Source organism: Lepisosteus platostomus, chromosome 21, assembly GCF_059453375.1.
Source record: "Lepisosteus platostomus isolate fLepPlt1 chromosome 21, fLepPlt1.hap1, whole genome shotgun sequence".
Lineage (NCBI taxonomy): Eukaryota > Metazoa > Chordata > Actinopteri > Semionotiformes > Lepisosteidae > Lepisosteus > Lepisosteus platostomus.
This window is the reverse complement of record NC_142631.1, coordinates 18,354,048-18,377,947: the sequence shown is the minus strand read 5'-3', so window position 1 is coordinate 18,377,947 and position 23,900 is coordinate 18,354,048. Positions and strand designations below refer to the sequence as shown.

Genomic DNA, 23,900 nt, shown 5'->3' with positions numbered 1-23,900 from the left:
TGTCCCCCAGCAGTCCTGGTTAGTTCACTATTACCTGTGTACATGGGGGTATGCTGGTTTGTGCATACTCAATCCAATTCACTAAAGAACTGCAGCCCACAACAAAGCTGTATCACGGTGTGAAGTTGCTCTAAGCTATTGCTCTACACTCCAGTGCAGAAAATGTGTTCCTTTAAACAGTGTTTTTATAGTTAAATATACAATCCATGTTGGAATTCATAAGGTAATTGTTTCTACTTTGAAACACAGCATTTCTGAAGATCTTAAATTAATTCATCATTTCAACATGCCTTTCTTGTCTGTAAATTAAAGCCATGCAGGTCTATATTAACATCTAATTAAGAGGTATTTCATATGGAAATCCTAGCTAGGCAGCAAACTGTTTTTAGTTTTTTCCTTCCAGACATTCTACAACTGATCCTAGAATCAGCCCAGTTTCCAGAGAGTTTTGACATTCTTTTGAAAGATCAAAGATACACCGAAGACAAATGCAAAAACAGCAGCAGTTTAATGTTGAAAGATTTTCCACAGGAGCCAAACATTTCTGCCTTTCATAAAATCATCTTCCTTATTTAGTGTCAGAACACATCATATTTATTTTTTATGTATGTACATCAATTCAGATGGGGGGAAAATCATGAAACTTGAAGGAGCCTTGGGGACATGATGTCTTTTGTCAGAACATTAATGGCATCTTTTTTGCATTGACAGACGTGGTAAGCAGATTCCTTGCAACCTCTGTTTGCACAAAAGGAGTTTACAAGGCTAAGAAATGTATTTTTAAAGATTATAGAATGTAATGTTACATTTAAGAAAATTAGAATTTTCTACAGTACACTACTACTGTTTATTGATTCTCAAATTGCAATATTGTATTTTTGTCCATTTAATTATAACTTTGATAGATACAAAAATATGTGCAATAATTATTTCATTATACTTTAATTATTATCTAATTAAATATTACAAATATTATTATTTGATTATTTTAACAATATAGTGTTAATATACAGTATGAATATATTGTAATAATTCTTTAGAGTGAAATACATATTTCATTTGAGTCGGACAGGGTTTTTACCATGTTGGCAGATTTCTCAAACAGGTTCTTTTCTACATGTAGCTGCACAATATGAGTTTTTGTGGCCACCTACTACTACAGAACTGGAAAATTCTACAGGTACAAGAGAAATATTTAACAACAAAAGACAATTTATATAGAAATAAAGTACCCACATGCTACTGTATTATGTCTGTGAAATTAGGTTTTTCCTGCAGTTTGACATGACTTTCTTTAGAAAGATAATTAAGCCCTCAGAGAGTCTCGATGTCTATATTACTGGGAAAAAAGGAAATCACTTCAAGAGTATTTTAAACAACAAAGTGTTCTGCCTCACTTAAAGTGAAAAGCACAGGTATAGTCAATTAAATCATATCATCTCTAAACGGTAAAAAAAATGCAAGTCATGACATAAATGCCTTTCAAATGAATATTATGACACTATAATAATAAATGAAGATTTCCTGTGGTGAAACAGTGCAGGGTCAGCGTTATGAATGGTCTGTGGATATACAGTACAATATGCAGCATGTTCAGTTTGCAAAGGTCTGCTTGTTTTATTCTAGCACATACTGTAACAATGGACTGTGTCAAGATTCTGCAAATCTGTTACAGGGATTTCAATACATCTTCGTATCTCAAATAAAGTTATTAAGTCTCAATAAGTTAAATTTAAACTTTTTAAAAACAGTCATGTAACAGTGAAAAGTCAGTTATACTGTACATGAATGCATTTCAGAACACAAATATTCTGAAATGTGGACGACACATTTATGGCATCCTCTTTTGTAAAAAAATAACTTTATATTGTATACAGTATGTACAGCAGCATCTCCTCAAAAAGTGTTTAGAATAAGTCCTTGAGAATGTCATTTTTGACAGCTGTTTGAAATAATAATCATTCTTGACTATTTTTTCAAAAGTTAGATATATCTAATGCAAAATCCTTTTTTTCACATTCCATCTCATGCATTCCTCCTCCACCACATCTCTGTGGAGCCTTGGAGCTGCACCGTGGCTCATTCCAAGCCTCCTCGTTCTACAACCAGGGCGCCAACCCCTGACAAGGGGGTGAAGCCAGCTCTCACCATCCCTTAATACTTCAGAAACCTCCCCAGATCTAAGTCATGGTTGGCATTAGTCCTTGTGAACTTTAAAAATCTGTTCTTAAACATCTGCTTTTTAATCATATGTAAAAATGTTCTGTACAAGTGCATATCATGATTGAAGTTTATGGCTTCTTCAAATCGTAGGAGGATAAATACTTTCTTCTAATAAAGATCTACTTTGAGACTTGATCATAAGAAATATTTGAGTTTTGGAGCTTCATTTAAGCATTTATTACAACTAATGAGAATGCCATCGATGTGATTAATAATTAAAATTCTCAGTTGGAAATGTTCTGTGCTACTAAAAGGCTCAATTATTAATGATTTATTTGCTTTGATTTTAGAAGTATGCTGGGAAATCTATTTTGTGCTTTTAAGGTGCCAGTTGAAGATATTGCATTCTGGTAATCTTGTGCAGAAAAATGTCTTCTCCATCTATGGCATGATTATACATTTTTTTTCAGTTGTGATATTTCTCCTAGTTAATAATTAAAGTTTTTCTTTTTTGTGGGGATTTAAGGCATCGCTTTGGAGTGCTTCTTCTTGATTTGTGAAAAAGTGGCAGAGGCTTTCATTGACACATTTAAGGCAGTAACCTAAACTCCATGGGAACAATCTAGTAACCATGGCACCTCTGGGATGCCAAGGAACACATGGCAGCCAGATGACATACTGTACATTCTGGAAATGAGTAAGATCATTTTTTTGTTTGCACCGCTTGTATACAAAACTATCCCAGCAAACAATGGGTGCAAGGCAGGGTACACCCTGGATGGGATGCCAGTCCATCACAGGGTAACACACAGACACTGACACACGCATACACTCACACCAGGATCAGTTTTCCCAGAAGCCAGTTAACCTACCAACATGTCTTTGGGCTGTGGGAGGAAACTGCACCATCAGGAGGAAACCCACACAAACACAATGAGAACATACAACCTCAACAAGGGGATAGAACTCCAGGAACTTCTGCCAAGGCACCAGCCCTGAGAGGCAATAATGCTCACCACTACGCCACTGTGTCTCCCACACGTGTAATATTTATAGAAGAAAATACAGAACAGGGGGAGAGATTTCCTCCACAGATGGAATTGCTAAGAATTTAAAAAGTTTTATTGGACAGATATTTTTTTAAGCTGCTATTTCAGTCTTAATAAGTAATGACAGACACAAGCAATTACTGCCCTGTAAATGATACTGCAAACTGCTAGCTGAAAATCACTGCCCTTTCTATGAATTAAATCTACGTACAGTAGTACTTCATCAAAGAACATCCTAGTCAGAGTAGACTGTGTTCATTTTGTTGAAATTAATTAATTTATTAAATGCTATCAAGTTTTCAGACCACTTCCTTTTATGTATACAACCATCTATTTATTAATAAAATGGAACCAAGACTGAATACGCTCATGTTATCTTCACTCTAATTCTGTCCTGCGGGGTAACAGCTTTCTTAGGAATGTTTTTCTCTGCATGTGTTGGTTTGTGAGGTTCAAAATAGTTCTGTAATGTTAAGTCTTTTCACCTGTAAAAAGTGAAAAACAAATGTATAGTGTATCTGTAAATTAAAAAAATGGAAAATATTCATATCCTTGCATGACTGGAACATTGTATTTTGAAATGAGCAATAACTTGACATTAAGAAACGTGTTTCAATTAATTATTGCAGCCTTCATTTGTCAGAATATACTGACAACTGTTAAGAGAAAGATTAATATATTGAAAATAAGGTACTAATCTAGAAAGTCCAACAGGTTTAAAGAGTAAGAGGATGTCCTTTGACTTTTTATTCTTGTTGTCAACAGAGTCCTGACAGATATTAGTATAAAAGAGATTATCATAGTTCTTCTTTTACAATCTGAGTCACACAGTAAAACCACTTACATAGTAATTCAATGAGGGTAAATATAAAGGCACATACTTGTGTCTATACAGTGTGTTCAGATTTTCGAGAAATCGTGAACAAAATTTCCATACAGCCTAATAAACATTTTTCAAGATGGCATTTTGTAGCAGCTTCCTTATCTTGCTCTGAAGAAGAAATTGAGCAGGTTGAAGTAAAAGGGCAGCACAAACAGAATTAATATTATCATCATAATGATTGCTTGTATTTTTATTGGAATCGAAAGCATTCCAAGGTGCTTCGCATATAAGAGGGGAGCCACTTCATCCATCACTGAGGTGCAGCACATATCTGAGTAGTTGATAGCATTTAGTGCGTTTAGCATGAAACACAGCACCCCCTCACACAGGTTTGAGGAGAGAGACATTAAATGAGGTTTTAAAATTATTCACCAAATTTCTGAAATACTTCTCAGAACTTAATTTTAGGAAACTAGCTGGAACTTCCCTATATGGTATGGTATTGCCATTTCTGAATGTTGGTCAGTTCTGAGATTAAGATGTCAGATGTCTCATACCTATACTGTAAATGGTGTGGTCTGGCTTGGCTCTACATGCACACACGTTTTATCAGGTGGTTTACACGCACAGCGAATGAATGTTCAGATGATGTAAGAGGAAGAGGCACATGTTTGTACAATCTACAGCAGAAATGATAGACAGGAACACAGCCAGAGAAAAAGTGAAAGGAAAATTTGGGTTGACATATTTCATTATACTCTTTAAGAAGCACGGAGAAATATGGTTCAGTGGCTGTCTTTCCTAGAAGGAATATTACTCATTGTAACAATGAGAATCAGCTGCATCAGTTTCTATACCTATTTGCTTTGTAATAAAACAGAACTGCTGCCCTTCCAGCAAGGCTGTGTCTGCTCCATCTAGACTAATTCATACACTCCCCCACACTTGTGAGAAGACAGACAGACTGCTCCTTGCTCCCTCTGCCAGGAGTCATGGGGTGGCAGAGCAGGATGAATCTCCTCATCTAACAAGCCTCTTATGAGCTGAACTCCGGAGCAAAGTCCTTGAATTAGCAACAGAGAAAAAAACGCAAAGCTTTCTATATACACACAAACATTAAAATATAACAACGATATTGCTGTGGATTAGCAACATCATTATTTTAAGAAGCTTTTATCTTACTTTTATTTTAAATTAAGCCAGCTAGAAACTGCTTTTTTCTAAATTGTGGTCAATTTTAAATCTGCAAGACCTAACAACAAAAAAAGAACACAGAATAAAGGGATTAATTGTTTAATAATCAACTGGTTATAGGTTGTTTTTAAAGTAATTTGTCCTTTTGGAACTGCAAATTGACCACATCCTGCTGTCTAAATTTTTTCTGTTTAACTAACCACTAATATACCTTATCTCTTCATTAGATAAAAAGAAAACATATCAATGTGCTGTAATAACATTTCATTTTTAAATTATTTTAAAAGCTTCTAGTGTAGTCTGTAGTCTATGACATTGAAGTATTAAAATGGAAGACTGCTTTTCATAATAAGGAGATAAAATTAAAAGCCTGCAGTAATGTAAACTTTTTTTTAAAAGAATACATAAATTCTCTCCTGTATACTGGCAATTCTTGTCTTTTATACACTAAATTCTCAAGCAAACATTACTTTTTAATCTTGCTTTAACGTAATGTTTAGTTTTCTAAGACAGTATTTGATAGAAAGAATAGAAGACAAGAATACAAATATAGAGATGTAGTTACAGATGAGCCACAGCTATAAATAATAAAGTTTACAGACAATTTTATTTTTCTTTTTAAAAAATGCTGCCATATTCTCAGAAACTATCCATATGTGTAAATATATTTTGCAAACAGAATGCAGGGACTGTGGCAGAGGTTAGCTGAAGATACAATCCAAAAAATTCATAAAATATTCACCACCACGCTAAGCACGCATCTGTTTTTTTCTCTAATGAGAGCACAAAACAATGAAGATACATAAAGTCATATAAATCTTTTAGGGTGTTAACCTAAGAGGATCTATAAAGAAGTAAATAATTTCTTTTCATTTTTACAACAACCGGAACTCTTTTTCACCTTCTCCTTTATTTTTAACCCTCCATCTTCTCCTCCACTTCTGCCAATTTCATCCAGTCTGGATCTGGCCCTGTAATGACTTTGCCTCTTTTCTTTTCCAAAACCTCCACCGTCCTCAGGCTCTTCATAACGTAGTCTTATGCCACTCATTCTCTGCCTAAAAAGTCTTTATCCTCTCCTGCTTCCCACACAAATTTTCCTCCTTTCCCCTCCCTCATACCCCTGTGTTGTGCTCCAGGATCACAGACCTTACTCTTGCATTCTTGACCCCCTAACAACTCACCTCTTCCGGGCTCCTGCTTCAGGCTTCTTCACCTCTAAAACACGCTGATCTCTTTCATTACGCAGGTCTGCATTACATCTCCCATAAAGCAGCGAAGATCCCTCATCCTTTCACAACTATTACCTTGTGGTCAATGCCTCTCCAGCTCACTGCTTTCCTTTTGCGACATTCACTGTTCGATCCTTTCCAGACTGGATTTTGCCCCCAAAAAGTAAGAACTGGACTGCGTCTGCTCTCCTCTCTGCTACTCATTCTTTTCACTCGACACCTGCTGCCCCCGTTTTCGTTTTAATCCTTTTTGATCTCCGTGTCGCCATTCATGCTGTTAATCACTCTATTCTCCTGTCCACACTAACCCAGGAGTTACAGCTCACACATGAAGCTCCTCCTTCCTCACTTAATTGCACATTCCAGGTCCCTTGTCAAGGCATGCTCTCAGTTCCTAGCTCTCTATGCACTGGCGTTCTCCAGGGTTCTGTCCTAGGTCCTCACTCTACACTTGTTGCCTGGGTCCATTTATTTCTTCCCATGGCATATTTTATGACTGTTATGCTCAAACCTTCCTTTTCTCCACCGATACTCATCTACCATCATATTTTGCCTGTCTCACTGTCATCTCCTTCTCGTATTTTATCAGGGTTTAAAAGTTGTGTTTATCAGCATAGACCACCTGATCATACAGTGACAAAGAATGAATGTTCAGATTATGTACGTAAGAGGAAGAGGCAGTGCTTGTATAAACTACTGCTGAGGTTTGGATGGTTAAAGTACCTCTCCAAATCTGACCTCCTTCTTCTTGGCCCTCTGTGATCCTGTCAGTCTCTTTTCCTCTTGACTGAATGGCCACCCTATCCCCATCCTCTTCCACCAAGGCCTTCAGTCTCACCCAGGACTCCCACTCACTCCCTCTCCTACCCCAAGCACATCTCTCCCTGTTCCCGCCCTGGTCTTTTCTCTTTTTTGCCAGTTCTCTTCCTGTACCCATTACCACATTCACATTAGAAGTGTAAGCAATTAATTAATTCCTTCCACTCGCTTCCCCTTACTGCACACTTCAGATTCAAAATTCTATTTTATTCTTTAGAATAATATCTCTCCCTACATTAGAAGTTGCCAAATTGTTTTATTTGTCGAGAGCTACTTCAAAGTAAAGAAATATAATAATCGATGCCTACAGTATATGTACTTTTATAAGATAAAGAACTCGTTAGGTGTCTTGCCTTAAGGAGGCTTCTTCCTGGCAACCCGGCTATGAATGCCACAGTCCTGCAAGCAAGTCTAATGCTTTGTATCCTGAAGATAGAAGCGTGTACTGGAGATCTCCAGCTGCTGTATTAATGGCTACAGTACGTCTCAAACCACTTGTTTCATAGCCTGTGATGGAAAGACACACATTCCTGGCAGGGAGGCTACTATACCAGCAGCCTTTAATGTCTAATAGCGGAAAGTGGTCGAGTTGTTTAGATTCTTTCCCAGAACTTGTAAAGGTTAATGACCATTTGCCCAAAGGCTCCAAAGAGCTCCCTGACTAACCATAATGATACATTCTACTACTGAATTTGTTCCATATACTGTATGTCCCTCTATTCCAGGGAAAACTTTCACAGGCTCCTTTATAGTTCTGGTGGCTTCTACTGCAGATCCAAAGAGCAGAATCTAGAATTTTGACAGATTTAAAAAAAAAATATTTAAAGGAATAGTTAATAAATGCGACCCTCTCCTGGTATTCAGTTATGCATGACAAACAAATCTTTGCTCTGTACAACACTATAATGTTTACAATATAATATACATTCTAATAAAAGTATTAGAATCTTTCAGTGAGACACAATTTCCAATCCACAATTCATATGCATCATATACAGTATGTTTTCTATTCCATATTTATTCACAAGTATTAACAAATCTGGAGAGCCCTTTATTTTATTTCTTATTGTATTCTCACAATGTAATTTCTCTGTATTGTAAGTTCCTCTTTAGATAAGGGTGTCTACTAGGCAAATAAATATTTTTAATAATAATGTTTGCTTAGCCGGATGCACCACAGTGGCTCCAGGGATGTGCTGGGCACTTCTGAGTGTCTAGTCAGAAAGAGGTGTAGGACGCCATCATTTGGCATTCTTCTCAAAGTCGATTACCGATGAGATATTCCAAATGAGTAGAAAAATGTAAAAAAAGCTATTTAACTATTTTTCCACAAAACTGCAGTACAAAAACAAGCCCAAAAGAAAGAAATTACTTTACCTATTTAGCAGATACATACAGTACGACTCCCTACCATAAGGAACTATCCTGTCAACAGCAGTTTAAGAGATTAACCAAAACATGTGCTTTGACTGCTGAACTGGGAAGGCAATGGATACTGAACCTACTGCCCTGTTAAAATCACAACACAGAGCTATTGCATTATTCACAAGACAAACAGCGTGGATTTCATTCATCTTAAACACGTATGGCTAAATGCTTTTGTATTCAAGGAATGGGCTCATTGAAATCTGCTAGCAAAAGATAAACAGCAGCACCGTTGCAAAGGCAATCAAAATGCTTTTTAATAAAATACATTCCAGAGCTGAGGCCTAGCATGTTTTATTCAGCAGTTCGGGAGAAGAAATTTAAATAGATAAACCTGTCAGACAGAGTAGAAATTGTTTAGTTACTATTATAGCGAACTTGGATTTTGCTGGAATCATTCACATATCTCCCTCTTAAAAAAATCCAAATGATTAGAACCATGTTTCTGTACTGTATATCTTGTCAGTCAAGCACATCATACCAAGAAAACAGAGGTTAAAGTGATGTGTAAACTTTCACTAATGACCAGATTAAGTACTGCTATTCCATTATGTTGAAGGTCTTGTTTTACACCTTAGATTTTAATACTATGAAACTGCAAGCATGCTTGATAAAAGTCACCATACGCCTAAGCTTGATTCAAGCCACTCTAAAATAAAATAAAACACTTACAGTTGCATTACAGGAGAAAAAAAACAGTATTTTATAATGCTGAGATAATGCATACAGTACATTGTTAATAACTGGAATTAGTTGAATTATTTGAAAGCAAAACTGCATTTACAGAGATGTTTAAAGGTATACACTTCACAGACTAAGTTATCAGTGAATAAACTGATGGTAAAAATAAAATTAACAACCCTCAAGAGAATTATATTTTTTCCAAAGGCGCCGTTCTTCGGATTAGACGTAAAACCGAGGTCCTGACTCTCTGTGGTCATTAAAAATCCCAAGGCGCTTCTCGAAAAGAGTAGGGGTGTACCCCGGTGTCCTGGCCAAATTTCCCATTGGCCCTTACCGATCATGGCCTCCCAATAATCCCCATCTATGAAATGGCTTCATCACTCTGCTCTCCTCCCCACTGATAGCTGGTGTGTGGTGAGCGTTCTGGCGCACTATGGCTGCCGTCGCATCATCCAGGTGGATGCTGCACATTGGTGGTGCTGGAGGGGAGTCCCCATCACCTGTAAAGCGCTTTCAGTGGAGTGTCCAGAAAAGCGCTATATAAGTGTAAGCAATTATTATTAATTATTATAATTATTATTAAATAACACAACATGAATGCTAGAGGAAGCTGGACTGCCATGTGGAAGAAAAATAATAGACCTGATCTGAATGAAAGTTGCAAAAGCCCGTGTTAATAATTCAGTACATGGATGCTTAGATTTAATTGCAGAAATCATAAATTATTGTTCATTTAGCTACAGTATGTAGAGGACTGTATGTTATCCTAGCTTTTTCTTTATGACATTTCAAAACAGATTTGAAATAGTGTGTCACAAAAAACATGTTAATATCTTCCACTTTTCCCTATGAACTTGTTAAGGGGCACAGTTGTTCTATACATTACAGAATATAGAACTACAGTCTATATACTGTAACTGCTTCTTTTCAATATGGAAAACATTTTAATAAAGCAATAAGGTATAGGTTATTTAAAACATGCAGGGACCCTGCAATTGTTTCAGAGTTAATTAAATTCTGAATTAACTACTTTAAACATTGAAAATATTAAGAGGCAATCTTGGTAGCAAGTTTACATCACAGAAGGAAAATCATGTTAATGAAAATGAGCTTTGATTTACTCTGTTTGTTCATAAAAGTTTACTGTAGTAGTTCAGGTGGGGAGCTGCGTCAGCATGCGTAGGCTGCAAACGAACAAGTAATAGGTTTATTCCTGCTGAGAAGAGAAGACAGAAAACATGTTCTAGTAGTCTGACAGCTATGAGGAAGAGGTCAGGCATACACTCATCTCATAAACTCTCCCCTTATTCACTACAGCTTCTGTAACTTTAAAAAAAAGCTCCCTTTCTTTCCAAGTATTAGAAGATCAAATCAAAACACAAGTAAAGCCAAGAAAATTATGGTTTCTAATTCACAAAATCAAATGAGCATGATGCATGAAATTAGCATGGGCAGTCTTTACAAGGCTAAGAGGAACACCATTGCATTCTAATGCTTTTGATGCTGTGGGCTGTAATCCCTTTCAATGCTCACTAGCACCATGCAACACTATTCTTAAACTATGCATGACTTGGAGTTTCTATAACGTTTGCATAATTCTGCAAAAGACAGAAAAAGTAAAGCATGAAAAATACAATTCACAATTGCTTTGAGAATTGCCAGTAGATTACAGCAATTTCTGAATGTGTCAGAATTACCTCTGATTACCAGAAATTACATCTTTTTTGTGCCTCAGAGTCATTACTGGCAAGAACTGGTCTAAATTGTGAAAAAATGTTCTGTGCTGGCTTTCATGCTACAATCACATTCACTTCCAGAGTTGGCATTCAAACCGACCCACCACTATTGTTACCCTGCTCTATTATACTGGGACTCTAAAACTGTCAGTTTAGAATCAGGAATGCAGTTTCAGAATACTGATTAAGTGACTGATCTTTTACTAATCTAGGTAACAAGCCTTGTGCCCGAAATGCAGGCAAAGACAATCCATAGAAAAAACACTGCATGTGTATATATTTCCTTTCTATTTTTTCCATTGGTTTTTAGTCACTTTTAATATAGATATTTTCCTTTACTAGCCACCCAGAATGGATTATAAACACTGCATTTTACTTTAAAGACTATATTTGCATTTATCTACAAGGTTTAGGCATTTGGGATAATGTTTACTATAGAATTTTATTTAAAATAATGTAATATATTGGGACTTATACATAAACTGTATAACATACAGGGCCACTTAATAACTCAATACATGTACAGTATAAACCAAGGCCTTAGAAATGCAGACAGAATAAGAGAGTTAGGTGCTGGAGAAAAGAGAATCACATTGTCAGCAGATTTTTTTATTATAAATCTCTGAGAAACATCAATTGATGAAAGAAAGAGAAATCAGAGGTTATGAGTGAGAGGATAAAATGTGTTTTCGACCAGAGAAAATCACTGAGTTTTGAATTGATTACCACCAGCCCTAAGGTAATATGTTTTCTAATTATAATTCTGGGTCCTGTAAGATTTTGGGATTCAGCAACAAATCTAACGAAAATGTTAGAGACAATTTCTGTTGAGTAGTATAATTTTTCCTCAGCTATCTTGATTATGGCCAAATCAGTGAACACTTCTTTTTCAGCTTACCTACTTCAGACAACATAGACGTTATGGTAGCTAATTGTGGTTACTGTAATTCCAAAGTAAAAACCTAAGAACATAAAAAACAAAAAATGGTTAAAATGAGTGGAGGCCATTTGGTAGCAGGTTTGGTTGTTGGCAGTTGACTGATCCAAAGATCTCATCCAACCGTTTGTTGTAAGAAGACAAGAGACTCAGCAACAACAACAAGACTGGGTAGCTTGATCCACACAAGAAGCATTCTCCAGTTCTCACTTTTAAATGCACCTTCACATAGTTCCCCTTATGCTCTGTTTTGTGTTTCACTGCTTATTCTGAAGAAATCCACTGGGATGAAAATGTCAGGGCTTCTGGGGATTTTTAATTCTTATAATAATAATAAACTTTATTTTATATAGTGCCTTTAAAGGTGGCTTCTCAAAGTGCTTTACAGAATAACAACAATAAATAAGAAGTAAACACCAGATTAAACACGATTACAATACACATGGGAGGCTGTAAATGGTGGTACTACTGTAAGTATAGGAGCAGAGGGGTAAAGATTGGAACCAGTTAAGTAAAGGCTCTTCTAAAGAAGAAGGTTTGAGTCTGGATTTGAAGGAGTTTAGAGAAGGTGACTCTATGATATCCTTGGGGAGAGAGTTCAGCATCATTGGGGGCATAACAGGAGAAGGCCCTGTCACCCACAGAGTGTAGATGGGCTTGGGGGATAGGCGAATTTACTAGATCTCCTATAAAGATAGGAGACCAGAATTAGAAGAGCGAAGGTTGTGAGGTGGGGAGTAGAGCAGTAATAGTTCAGACAGGTTCTGAGGTACCACCCATGCAGAGCCTTATAGGGGAGCGTGAGGATTTTGACAGAATTTGACAGGAAGCCAGTGCAAGGACTCCAGGATAAGAGTAATGTGAACACTTGCACATTTGTATCAGGTATCAGGAACACTTGTATTAGGTTCCCTCTTAGTCTACTCTGTTCAGGTCCCAGCAGGTTCAGCTCAGTGCAGGATGTTCTTCTATGTCTAGAGATGTAACTTGTCACTCTTCTGGACTGATGCCATAGGGCAATATCTTTTCTTTAAAGTCGTGAAAAATCTAGATGTTTTCTAATGGACACATTTGAAGTCTGCATATTACTTTCTTTAGAGTACTACAGTTTGGCTCCTTGACTTTTCTGTTATTTTTTATATGTATCAACTCAAGTAGGAGTTGTTTGGTGAACTGCATGTGTTAAGAATGTAATAAATATAAGGTGAACCTGTACTAATATTGGTCATATCCAAAAGAAACCCAACCTTTAACAGAATTAAACAATGGCAATAGCAGACAAACAAAAAACAAGGTCAAAAAGCAAATCTGTGTCTCTGTCTGCACAGGAGCACAATACATCATACAGACAATATTACAGAGTACATTAAAGAACTCAGTCAACCCTACAACAGGCCATTAGCAGCTCGTATTATTTTTGTGAAACCTACAGTATGAGATGTGCAATCGCATACACAATTAGTTTTGTATCATCCTATGTAAAATCCTAAAGGGAAACTTTAACATACAAACATATTTCCGTTTATATGTTATGTATTGAACCTCCAGCACAACTCACTTATGTGTCTTACATAAAAGGGTAAGTTAGTGAGTGAAATCAATGTTTAAGAGGATATTCAAGAATATTTCAGACAGGCTTTACATGACAATGGCACTATCATTCAAACATAAAAAAATAAGAATGCTAAAGATCTTGGGTGCCACAAACATCAAGGTCAAAACTGTTAATGCTAAGCTTATGGAAATCGACGAGGCTAATAATTTGAAAACAAACGCCAGGATGCTTAGGAGAGTCTGACACTTACAGTAAGAGCTGTGCTGAAGGAACTTTAGCACAGTAAAGTCTTTGCAGAGTAGGATTTCAGAGGTAAAAGAAATAGGGGTTTCTTTCTACATGTAGTCAGTGTTCAGTGTTCAGGTGGGGATACCTGGTAGAGGATTTATAATTTCATCAGGACAGCTATTTAACAGCTATAAGAGCCGAAGAGCTATGTCTTTATACAGAACAAACAGCAGGCCATTGTTGACCATGTTCAGAATAGTAAATAACAATAGTCCCAGATCTATACATTTAGAAACCAATAAATGATAACTGTTACACCATTACATTTGTACCATAAGAGTAGCATAGTGGCTCAGTGGTTAGCTTTTCTGCCTAGCAGAGCTGGGGTCCTCTTCAATTCTTGGTGTGCTATCTGTGTAGAGTCTGTAAGTTCTCCGCATTTCACATGGGTTTTCACTGGGTGCTCTGGTTTCCTCCCAGAGTCCAAGACAGACTGGTAGATTAATTGTCTACTGAGAAAACGTGCTCTGGTGTGAGTGTGTGTGCCCTGTGATGGACCAGCGTCCTGTCCAGGGTGTGCCTTGCCTGTTACTTGCCAGTGTATGCTCCCGTTCCCCTGTGACCCTGTATTTCATGAAGCCTTTAGAAATCGGTGGATGGATTGTAATCTGGCTTTTAGTTTGATTTTAAATATTCTGTATTTTCCTGCTCTGATGAAAACTTGAATCACAATTTTTATCTCATATGAAAGACTGTTAGGCAGTCCTCTGATCTTAGCATTTTTTGGAATTAATCCCTTTTATTTTTTTTCTATGCATTTGACCAAAACGTACTTTCCTTTCACTACAATTTCCCTACCATTGTTTTATAATACTTTGAAGTTTAATTTAATATGCAATTTTAATTTTTCCATAGTAACATTTGATACAGCTTTGTGACACTGATCTTTTCTATATTTACTGAGGTAAGTCATGGTACTGTCACCATTGTGACTAGCATTGTACTAACCGGCAATAAAATCATAGTTTCCTAGGTATCTCCATTTCTTCTTCCATTGCGGGTAGATTATTGGCATTACATTGTGAATTATTGCTTCTCACGTATGCACTTAACCTGAGAAACTGAGTCTTACAATATGCTTTTTTTCCCTTAGTCCTCAAACAAACAAAACCCAAAAAAGGCAGATGAGTTCATTACTTGACCTGAGGTGTAATCTACAGTCTTTGTTGTCTGCATTAATTATGCAAGCTGTTGAGAGATTTAGCGATTTATCGCCTTGGTGCGAACAAATAGAAGGCTTCTGCATGTGCAGAAAATGCCTGACTTCAAAAGCTGCACTGCTGGACGGCCTTTACTCACTGACCTCCCACCACAGAAGACCTGAGGCAGAATCAGAACTCTCATCGTTATCTTAGACAGCGTGCACATTCTGCAAAAGTGTGAAGGAAAATGTCTCGAGCCTCCTAACGCCTTTGTTATTTTCATGTGTGTCAAATAAGAAGACATGTAATGTGACATTAAAAGAAAAGCTTGTGTCTCCCATGTTTCCTGCCATATGTTTCCTTCTTCATGGGTTTATTTTATGACTTTGTTGTTTCAGCACCTAATACACAGTACAGTACATTCTTCTCTTGTAGATTCATGTGTTTTTAATGAAGAGCTCCAGCAGTTCACAGAAGTCTGGGCACTTAAATCTTAGATAAGTTTTTCTATCTTCAGTAAAGAGCTCCCTGGGATAATTAGGAACAATCACATTAGATATGCAGATCGATAAGATATAACACAATGCAAGGCATGCTTCCATGTCATGAATTAATTGCTATCCAGGAATTTCTTGTGGGTAGGCATACCGTCCTCTGAGATTACCATTATTAGCATTTTTCTTATGACATATTGATACCATCATCCTCAGCACAATTAGCCTTGCATTCAAATTACTGTACTGTTAAGCTTTCCTTGCTCAGTAAATTATTATGTGAAAGCTCGATTGAGAGTGAAAGAAAAAAAGGATAGAACTGTATTGATTTTTCCTGTTACTGGCACTGGCAGACCACCTTTGACACTGGCTTGTGAGAATTACAGATAACGTGAAGTGGTCAATATCATTATATAGCTGATATTCTGCTGATTTGTTACGGTCATGGAATCCAGTGTAGATATCAAGTGACTGAGGGAAAGGTATACAAAATTGGTGGGCAAAGTGGTGAGGTCAGATTATAGACAATGAAGTGGGTCCTTATTTCTGCTGTGGATCTAGTTTCTTGATTACATTGAAGGTTGCTTGCAGTACCATATTTACTTGTCAGATGTACAAATTAATATACTTTAGACAATATTTACGATCTTTATTCAGTAAAATGCCACAATTTACAGCACTTGACCATTTAAATGCATATTAAATGCCTTCTGAAAGCAGTCTTTGCTTTGAAAGCCTGACTTCTAGTGGAGAAACAGTGTATTTACATTTTACTGGGTTATTGAGAAGAAGCTACAGTTAATGAGTGAAAATAAGAAAATGAGAAAGCATGGTATTACCTTTCAAACTATAATTTTGATTGATCGTATCAACAAATAAACAGTATTTGTCAATATCCATTTATATTTATGAATTCTCCAAAATTTTGAAGTATCTCTCCTTTTCTAAAAAATAACACAATGTAACAATATTGAAAAGAGAACTTTTGAACTGCCAAATATGGACTAAATATTAGTACTGTAGGTTAGCATCCAAAAATACTTTATATGAAAGGTTCCAACTTTAAATTTGTTGTTTTATTGTATTAGACAGAGACTAGGTGCCAACTCAGCATGGAAGAGACTATGATGTCAACTTATGTCACTTGTATTTGAAAAAGAGAGAAGTTTGCAAAACCAGTTTTCTAGGAAAGTTATTTTTCTACTTCAACAAAATAAGAGAAATCACTAAGATTTACAATATAAGCTTAGTAATTGAGATTTTATTATAAAATGCAGTTTACTTAAAATAAAATTCTCCCCACAGAATTCAGTATAAGCAAATAGATAAGGGCAGATTTAACCGTGTGCGTGGGTGAGTCAGAGTGTATAGGGAATAGCACTGTGATTTTGCAAAAGGTTGCTGTTCGGCTTCATACATGTACAGTATGTATAGACTGATATTTACTGGACATATGGGAAAAATGAAATATACTCGGACCTAGCATGTGCAGGTTTAGATTTTAAACAGTTTATTTTAAGACTGATCAAAATAATTAAATCTAATTCAGTTATGTAGTCACATATTTGTTAATTCACAATTGTATATAGAATTATTGTTTATATTTATATTTCAATTTATATTTATGCAGGAATCATTTAAGTCATTTTCATCTGTTTGTTTAATATAAAGCACTGTATGAAAACATAATGAGAAGATCCTGATTAACAGATAGCGTGTCTTGTGCTTGACAAAAGGATGGGAGTTAGGGGGTTACTTTTTCATACTTCAAAATTTTAAATATTAATCTTAATAAGAAAACTCAACTCAGATGCCAAGAAAATGTCAAAAACAAGATAAATGAATGATTTGCCAATAAAATATGGTGTTTAGAAGCACAACACAAGTTGTACTGGTATCCAGTTTTTAAGATCACTTTATTAGCCATATATCATTTCTTATATTACGAATTTGTCATTCCTAATCTAATCTAATTCATAATCTAATTTTATGCAAAAGAGAGATGTTAAATCACTTGAAATATGTATTGAGATTTCTAAATGTTTAGAACACCTACAGTATTTCTCATTCCAAGCAATGCACTGTGAAGGTACAGGATTTTAATATGTTTGCAAAAGGCTCAATTGTCTGTAAAGTGTTATGATGGCATTACAGGAAGTGTAATATGGTTACAATTAAAAGTTGTAAGATTAACATTAAAAAAACTTTTTAAATCTAATACTTAGGATATAAATTGTTTACTTTTTATGGAAGTCCAATAAGGTATATAGTTTTCGTGTCAGAGTTCCTTGGTGATAGACAATTCTGCAGGCATTGCTGCAGGCCCATGAGTTAAAGTAAGTTTCTTGGGTCCTTATTTAAAGTATGGGCAGTTGATCCCATGCTTAAGGATTACATACTAAAAAATAAGACTTATCCAGTCACCAAACCCATTTTGTCTCTCTCCATCTCTCAGGACGCTGTTTCTGTAAGGCTGTGGTTGAAGCCCTACATCGTGCTGACAAGAAAGTAATGGGCATACTGAGAAAGTAGCAGCTGAGGCCAGTCAAAGCTTTTTTTATTGCTTTAAAGACATTTTATAAAAGGAAGCAGACAATGGCCATGTTAGCAGGACACTGTACTGTTGCAGCACAACCATACTACCCTTTCTCTTGTTGAGAGACACTCAGTCTATTTGGACTGATCCACATTGGCAGACATGTCATTTTGCATCAGCCATTCTTAAAAACATGGTAGCTTCAATTGCTTTGGCTGAGACAGACGGAGATTTTTTTTCTCCCTTAATCACACTTGGATGAAGGAAGACCCACCCAATTTTCGGCAAAGAGCTCAATTATGTGACTGCAAATTCACCAACTGTCACAGACAACAGTGAAATGAAATGGATAAACACTGCAATTTGGTGTCCCTTTTATGAGTTCTGAGTAATAATGTTTGCCGGGGAGATAAAGTGCTTTTTAATACTATAACGTACAGTGCCACTTTTGTTAGTTTCCTCTGCCAAATTGCTGCTATCCTTTCTTTTGTGCTAAGCCATTCTGGTACTATATTGGGTCAAACTGGAAATGCTTTAGAGTCAGACAGGTCTGACTTCTAGTATAAGCACTGAGACACCTTCAGTTTTGCTTTCTGACTAATATGCCATATATGCCAGACAGAATGCCATAAAACAGAATCTGGTATTGTGAATAAACAACAAGACATCACTTTGGCTTAATAATCACCATGAAACAACATGAAACAATTTACAATGCCTCAGCATACATTTGCGCAGAACAGCTATTGAAAAGATCTCAATGACAAAAACACACACTAAACAACATCTTTCTGTTCTGGCGGGAGATTAAATTATTTTTTTAACATGTGGGATGGGGTTAGGGAGGCAGGTCACACCATGGTTAACACTGATGCCTTGTAGCTCTGGGGCATTGGACTCAATTCCAGATCTGGGGTTCTATCTACACAGAGCTTGTACGTTCTTCCTGTGTTCTGGTTTCCTCCCACAGTCCAAAGACATCCCGGTAGGTTAATTGACTTTTGGGAAAACTGGCCCTAGTTGAACGTGTGCGTTGGTGTCTGTGTGCCCTGTGATGGACTGACGTCCTGTCCAGGGTGTATCCTGCCTTCTGGCCTTTGCTTGCTGGTATGGGCTCTGGCTCCCCCACAACTATGAATTGGAAGAGGCGGTTAAACAATGGATGGATGAGAAAGGGGAAAAAACGTGTGATGAACGCTGCAGTAGATCAACCAGTCATTTTCTAGGAGAGGAGAGAGCATACAACCTCTGTGCACACAGCACCCCAGGTCTGGAATTGAACCCAGGGCCTCAGCGCTGTGAGGCAGTAATGCTGACCATGTACCACTGTGCGGCCCTGGAGTACATACAGATCCAGCCATTCAGAAGGCACGACGAATAATGGAGTTAAACACGATATACTGTACATGGCACATTCCAACGATTTTTAACATTCTTTTGCAGGACTGCACTACTTTGGTAAACCACCAGGTGGTGTTGTAAAATCTTAATGTGGAGTGTGGAAGTCTTTGGCTCCGCACCGCCAAGCACGAAGCACTCCCTCCAGTGCTACATCATACAAGTTAAGCTGAAATAGGTGATAAGCACCACAGGTGCAACTTGCTGTTGTTCTTGCCTACTTCCAACAACTTTTTCTAACATCTCCAAATAATTTTTAAAAACTACTAATATAATAGAATAAGTAGGGCAGCAAAAAAAAACGTATAAAAGGGCGTCTTTAAATTTTCTTGCTCTTTCAGAGAATCCTGACGATTGCTGATCTGGGGGTTCATTCATATTATTAATCATTAATCTTATTTTAATATTTGACAAACTGTGATAAAAACATTTATGATTGTATGTGTAAATTCTATGCTATAGCCAGAATTCCTCACTGCATCACTAATGTCTGTGTTGTTGTAATAATAAATTACAAAGGCTTATTGAACACTTAGAAATATTTTCTTCACCAGTTCTTTTTAAGACATTTTTCTGTGCTCTGTCATTGTTTCAGAAAGACCCTGCTTTAAATTCACTGTTGTGAGGAAATTAAATGCACCTCTGTTGTCAGAGTTTTTGACTGTTGCTTTCTTACAGCTGTCCAAAAGCAATTTCTTTACAGCTGTCCTATTAAGTTAGAAATTCATAAGACAGAAACATAAAATTCTGCGTTATCAGCATTTTATCATTTTATCAGCATTTTAGTTTTCTGCGTGACCAGTAGTTCATATTCTAGGCATTCAGTTATTGAAGCAGCACAGCCGACCCAAATAAAGAAATCTGTGACACCAACAGGTATAATGTTTTAGATTTAGTTAAAAAGGTCTTATGAAACAAACAGAATCAAAGGGTTCGATTAACCTCACTCGTTAATAGTTCCATTTGAATGAAATTCAGAACATAAAAGATGGAGAGGAAAAGGTATTGAGAAACCTTGCTCTACATAATTACATTTAAACACTTCGACAAAATGTAAAATTCAAATCTATTTAGCAAATTATTTATGTCTGGATAATCTACCTCTGCTTCTTTTGGACTGCAGACTGTATAGATTTTCGATCTAGATGATGTCTAATTTTACTTCACTGAGCACGTTACCTCCTTTCCTGTTCCTGCTCTGTGGCTTTAGAATGGGTGATTAAAGCGTATTCAGCACAATCTGATGGATTGAGACAGACTCTCAAGGACCAAGTTAGTCTTGCCTATTCTGCCCTTGATGAAAAATCTTGTTAAGCTATTAGGCAGATCCAGAAACAATGCTGATCTTTTCCTGAAGATTGCAAAGTTAAAGCAAAACTGCCTATTTATACAGGTATGGCTGAATCACTTCCAATGTTGCACCTAAGAACTAGCTACCATATGACTGGTTGTGACAGAAAATGACAAAAACAAGATTATACAGCAATCCCTAAAGCTGAAAAAGCAATATTGAAACAAAACAATTTCAAATTAGCCATAATTTTTAGTTAGGTATTGAGAAATTAAATATTTCAATTGAATGCTGTAGGTATTAGCTCTAAATCTTTAAATACAATTCTATGGCATCATTCAAACACCAGACTCAAGATATGTAATGTTCTGGTGGTAAAGTATTCAAGCTTATCTTAGCAGTCAGATCGAGCAAAGAGCAATAAGTTTGGACATCAGAGGTCCAGAGGTCTTCAGACTGTGTCATAAGAATGTGTCTAAATCAGTTCTATGCACTGTACCTACCAAGCCAGTGTTCGCCAGTTATTTTCCCAAACCCCTCTCTGTAGGAATCCCAGCCCTTGAAAAAGTTGACAGAGCCATCCTCACGACGCTGGAAAACCTAAAAGCAACAAACAAATAGAAAAAAGGGTAATAACATCAACTCCAATGTGAGTTTTTCAGACTATTTTCAGTGCTAAAAAACAAAGAGCTGTCAAAATCAAACACTGCTTTGTCCCACCAATGACATCTCTTTAAAAATGAGAAACAACATGTATTTTTCTTTTGATGCCTACATCTAGTTGGAATCTGCAGTTTTTTTTAAATCAAACTGAGCTCATTTCAAGATGCATCTTCATTCACGGTCAAGTCTCATTCTTTTCAAATGTGAGCCAAACAAACAATGTACTATACTCCATACTACAGCATTGGGCAGCTCTCTGGGAATCTGACAGCCTAACTAACCATGTGAGTCCCTAAAACCCATTTTATCTCGATTGCTGCAGCCTTTTCCTCCTTTATTTTAATTACAAGAATGTACATATTACCGGACTTCATTATAGGATTATCAGTGGTAATAATTACCATTTTTAATTAATTAAATGTTTTTGAGGTTTGAACCCAGGTGGTCTGACACATAAACTATTGTATTTAACTGCTACAGAATAACACCAACCCGGCAAAAAGTGAGTAACTGGTGAGTTAACAGATGTGTTTAAATAATCATATATTACAAGATTGGAAGTTGACTTTTGAAATGACCATAAGAAGTGCCTTATCGCATGTTTTCAGTTGTTTCCTTTTTTCTTACCCCCATCAGCCTGCTGACAATGTTCACTGTATTATAAGTGGGAACTACCTTAGTAAAGAATACTCGAATAAAGATATGTTTTGGCAAGATGTGATTCTCTCCTTTTTTGTGCTAAAAAATAAAAAAGGTGCTGTCAGAACAATTTTCTGCTTTCAAAGGGCAGTTACCCTAGTGTGACAGCTTTCACAATATTTTTAAATAGTCTCTACTCTCTTTAAATGACAAACCATTTACGTATGTCATAAAGACAGTATCTTACAAGAGAGAAGTATTTATTAAAACACATGTAAATTGTCTATACTTCAACTACCAAAATAAAAAAGCTTGTTTTATAGGAGCATTGAGCTTTCCATTCTAGTCAAAAGACATCATACAGTGTGTATTGTTTCAGGCATACCTTAAATGCCTTGAGGTTATATTTCTCTGAGATTTAACCATCATTTTCTTTAAAAAAAACAAACAATAAATCAATGTTGCTTTACTCAAAAAGTAACAAACACTCGAACAGTACCAGCCAGTCAGATATATCTCCTCTAAATTGTTGTATGTGCCATTTTATTTGGACATTTATTTCAATATTGATCTTTATTAATTTACTGCATTTATAAAGTGTACATATCTTTATGTTTAAATAACTGTGTCTCTTACAGATTGACTTCCTCCTAAATACCGGAAATTCTTGGGTAAACCTTTAAATGTAAGAAAAATCGGATGCCAAAATTTATAGCAGATTGAGTAACACCTGCAGTGCCACGCAAAATTGCAATTCTAAGTAATTTCCAAGTGATTCTAAGATATTTTGTTTTTAGTTTTATTATTGACACCCATGTCAAACGTGCTAAGCAGAGTGTTACCACCTTGTAGACTGATCTCATCAGACCTACTGTAAGAAGCTAAGCAAGGCTCGATCTGGTCAGTACAGGAATGGGAGACCTTCAGGGAAAACCAGGTGGCTGCTGTACTGTAAATGGTATTGATGGTCCAGTAGGTGGTGTTTTTTTCTCTAGAGTAAAATGTCCAAACAAATGCCCTGGTATATGGGCACAACATGCAGTAGGAGGTGTGATCATCGGAATGCGACATTAAACCAACGTCCTGCCAACTTCATCACTGAAAAATACTGAGGATTTTGTGCCATATGGTCAATTTATCTTACCTTTTGGAGAATTTCAGTCATGGTGACTAATAATACCCAATAAAACCTGAACTAGTAGTATAGGGAGACCCAAAAATAAATCTAGTTCTTTACCACTTGAGTCACACGTTTCTGACATTTCTAACCAGCTGGCGTTAATTCACTGTTCCACAGCAGGGTGTTCAGTATTCCTCTTAAATTAATTGAACACACAAAAGGAACTAATTAGAAGAAAAAACAGATGGTAGTATTAACAATTAAACAGCTACTATTGTCTTCTGCCAGCTATCATATTTCTTATTTAGATAAAAACTGCAATATAAAGCATACTTGTTTCTTTGAATGTCACTTTTATCCCAAGGCATTGCTACTGTACGTCTTCTGTTGCCTTGCTTAACCTTCCCTAGTTTATTCATATCTCATGATGCATAATTACAGGAAGTCAGATTCTAAGTCTGCAAACTTGAATAAGACCTGCTACAGAGCTCTGTCAGAATAAAACAGGCGTCTCCAGATAAGGTGGAATAGTCCTTGTTTTACCATACCAATTCCATGCCTGCAGAATGAATGCCAGCCTTCTGCATTTACTTTTACATAATGAACAACACCAAGCTACCAGCCAACATGGTGTCTGTGTTGGATCCAGTTTCTCTAAGCTTCTCTTTTCAGCATGGATAGGTTCTGTATCCTGTAGTTCTTCATGAACCAG

The 23,900-nt window shown here is 36.5% G+C and overlaps 1 protein-coding gene across 8 annotated transcripts in view; it reads right to left on the bottom strand.

The window, feature by feature from the left end:
- fibcd1b (fibrinogen C domain containing 1b) overlaps positions 1 to 23,900 on the bottom strand; it is a 231,184-nt gene that overhangs the window by 16,246 nt on the left and 191,038 nt on the right. For all 8 annotated transcript variants that reach the window (XM_088615308.1, XM_088615307.1, XM_088615311.1 and 5 more), the window contains one exon: positions 21,270 to 21,366. In XM_088615308.1, coding sequence (XP_088471434.1) covers positions 21,270 to 21,366 — 97 coding nt within the window. The remainder of the gene's footprint in view (positions 1 to 21,269; positions 21,367 to 23,900) is intronic.